Source organism: Enhydra lutris, unplaced genomic scaffold (assembly GCF_002288905.1).
Source record: "Enhydra lutris kenyoni isolate GAN:26980312 unplaced genomic scaffold, ASM228890v2 scaffoldscaffold1, whole genome shotgun sequence".
Taxonomy (NCBI): domain Eukaryota; kingdom Metazoa; phylum Chordata; class Mammalia; order Carnivora; family Mustelidae; genus Enhydra; species Enhydra lutris.
In genome coordinates, this window is record NW_019154085.1 from 68,623,068 (window position 1) to 68,626,021 (window position 2,954).

Here is a 2,954-nt window from a genome sequence, read left to right on the forward strand (position 1 = left end):
CGGCCGGGAAGTGTGGACGCGTTTCTCCCGAGGCCCGGCCGCCTCGCCCGCTCTAGTCCAGCGGAGCCGGAGCGCCTCGGACCAATCCCCGGTGATTATGCAAGACAGCGGACCAATCAGCTCCGCCAGCTCATGAATATTTATGACCTTGGCTGAGTCAAAGCTTTGAAGCGAGTTTGGGGAGCTCGGCAGCATCATGCTTAGACTTTTCAAAGAGACAAACTCCATTTTCTTATGAATGGAAAGTGAAAACCCCTGTTCCGCTTAAATTGGGTTCCTTCCTGTCCTGAGAAACACAGAGACCCCCAAAAGGGAAGCAGAGGAGAGAGAGAGACCCACACCCAGACCCCGCGAGAAGAGATGACCATGACCACCATGCCAGAAAGTCTCAACAGCCCCGTGTCGGGCAAGGCGGTGTTTATGGAGTTTGGGCCACCCAACCAGCAAATGTCTCCTTCTCCCATGTCCCACGGGCACTACTCCATGCACTGTTTACACTCGGCGGGCCATTCGCAGCCTGACGGCGCCTACAGCTCGGCCTCGTCTTTCTCACGACCGCTGGGCTACCCCTACGTCAACTCGGTCAGCAGCCACGCGTCCAGCCCCTACATCAGTTCGGTGCAGTCCTACCCGGGCAGCGCCAGCCTCGCCCAGAGCCGCCTGGAGGACCCAGGTACGTGCGCTTGCCAGGGAGAGGGAGAGGAAAGGGTACGAAGGGAGAGAGGGAGAAGGAGGGTGGCAGGGAGGGAGGAAGGGGGGGAGGAAGAGAGAGAGAGAGGAGGGAGAGAGGGAGAGAGAGGTGGGGGTGGGGAGGGCGCCGGAGCAATGGAGGTTTCGGGTATCAATCTATGTATGGATCCTTGTCATAGCAAAGAAAAGATTTTTTAAAAAATTCCACCCAACTCCCAACTATGCAGCAAAGGATAAATCCGAGAGCGTCCCCTGGCACTGTCTGAGCCTCTGGGCGGCTCTGTGCGCGGAGCACACAATGCCCTTTGGAAAACAGAAACCCACATGTGCACGTATTAGTCGCAGTAATTATTTATTGCGTAGCGCTATAAACAATGTATGCAATTAAGGGTAATTAAACCTCAACTACCGCCTGCAAAAATAGCAAACTTTCTCTGCAAAGGCAGGAACTGCACGCCTGGGAACTGCCCCAGTCCGCCTGCAGCGGCCCGGGTCCGGCCCTCGGACTTTACGGGACACTTCCCTGGCTTTCGGACTTTCTTGAGCGTTCTCTGTCGGCCCAGCCTCTGCCATCCCTCGGTTGCCACTCGCCCTCGGCTCCCCGCACTAAAGGCTGTCCCTGCATTAATAGCAGCCCCCGCTTCTGCTGTCCCTCCAGGGGCTGACTCGGAGAAGAGCACGGTGGTGGAAGGCGGTGAAGTGCGCTTCAATGGCAAGGGGAAAAAGATCCGCAAACCCAGGACGATTTATTCCAGTTTGCAGTTGCAGGCTTTGAACCGGAGGTTCCAGCAAACTCAGTACCTAGCTCTGCCCGAGAGGGCGGAGCTCGCGGCCTCCTTGGGACTCACGCAGACGCAGGTACCTTGCCGCTGCCCCTCTGTCAAGCGGGCTCCCCGCGGCCGGCCTGCGCCCGGAGCTTCATTTCTGGCTCTCTGGGCCTCAGGGTCGGAGACTGTGTGCGCGCGTGTGTGCGTGTGCGTGTGTGTGTGTGTGTCCGTGTCCCATCCCTGGTTCTCCCTGCGTCTCTCCTTCCTCGCTAGTTCTCTCTGCCCGGGCTCTGTCGCTGCACTCTGTACTCTGCACTGCCTGCCGCCGGGCCCTCACTCCCTGGACAATCTGATTAGGGCGTGGAAGGATTTCCCTAGACGTTTTGTTTGGGGACTCTGAGGTCACACGTGCCCGAACAACTGGAACAATAGACGCTGGGCTTAATCCCTTCCTTGCCTTCAAAGTGTGTGGCTAATCACTCAGGGCCTGGGCTGGAGCCTCTGTTTCCCTCCTCCTCCTCCTCACCGGGTTGGGGTAAGGGGAAATCCTTTCCTCTGCTTTCTCACCTCCCAAGTCCCAGACCCTGGAGGAGGAACAGGACCTTCCTTCTGGGATTGCTCTAAGACTCTGGGGAGCCCATGGGCTTTCTGATCAGGTTTCCAACGTCTGGGCCGGGATTTGGAGTAGAGCTGGGGAGAGCAAACAGACACTAAGGAAAGGTTGATGTAAGTCCAAATGAAAAGTTTAACAAAAGCTTTTGGCCTCCTCAATCAGCCCCCGACTCACTCAAGGGCAGAAAGGATGGAGCAAAGAGAAAGCAGGTGGCATTACAAATAAATTTCCTCCACTCCTTTCCTCCACTCGATTCTTTTATTGATGTTCATATTGGACTTGAAGACTCAATGTTGTGCAGGCGCTGCTTCTTCCCCCAGACAATTGCGAGGGTCGAGCTGAGTCCCTGACAAACGAAGGCCTGGATCCCCCCTAACTCCTCACCACCACGCCCCCTTGGCTCTCTGAGAGCTTGTCCCTGCAGGCCACCAGCGGCTGGCAGCCTGGCCTCAGAGGCTTTGGTTTTTATAGGTGGTGGTGGGGCTCTGCTCCTCCAGCAGGGAACTGCCCAGTCACGCATGGCGGCGAGGGGGATCTTTTCTCCACTGTCCCACGGCTCCCTTATCTCCCCGACGACCACGGTAGGCACAGTGGACCTAGCCGAGTCACATTATTGTCCGCTCTTGCAGGTCAAGATCTGGTTCCAGAACAAGCGTTCCAAGTTCAAGAAACTGATGAAGCAGGGCGGGGCGGCTCTGGAGGGTAGCGCGCTGGCCAACGGCCGGGCACTGTCTGCCGGCTCCCCGCCAGTGCCGCCCGGCTGGAACCCCAACTCGTCATCTGGGAAGGGCTCGGGCGGCAGCGCGGGTTCCTACATACCCAGCTACACGTCATGGTACCCCTCGGCGCACCAAGAAGCTATGCAGCAACCCCAACTCATGTGA

The 2,954-nt window shown here is 57.7% G+C and overlaps 1 protein-coding gene across 2 annotated transcripts; it reads left to right on the forward strand.

Annotated features, from left to right (window-relative positions):
- Positions 1 to 2,954, forward strand: LOC111145746 (distal-less homeobox 1). Of its 2 annotated transcripts, XM_022500926.1 has the most exons (3): positions 1 to 673; positions 1,349 to 1,548; positions 2,700 to 2,954. In XM_022500926.1, exons 1-3 carry the CDS (start codon positions 361 to 363, stop codon positions 2,952 to 2,954), a joined length of 768 nt encoding a protein of 255 aa, XP_022356634.1. In that variant the 5' UTR covers positions 1 to 360. The 2 variants fall into 2 exon arrangements, with proteins under 2 accessions (XP_022356634.1, XP_022356643.1); XM_022500935.1 differs by lacking the exon at positions 1,349 to 1,548 and having other exon boundaries at positions 361 to 673; positions 2,700 to 2,776.

Excerpts from the sequence above, each read along its gene's own strand:
- LOC111145746 (XM_022500926.1), top strand. The coding sequence starts at position 361 with ATGACCATGACCACCATGCCAGAAAGTCTCAACAGCCCCGTGTCGGGC. Across the intron at positions 674-1,348 it reads GAGCCGCCTGGAGGACCCAG|GGGCTGACTCGGAGAAGAGC; the intron begins GTACGTGCGCTT and ends CTGTCCCTCCAG. Across the intron at positions 1,549-2,699 it reads TGGGACTCACGCAGACGCAG|GTCAAGATCTGGTTCCAGAA; the intron begins GTACCTTGCCGC and ends CCGCTCTTGCAG.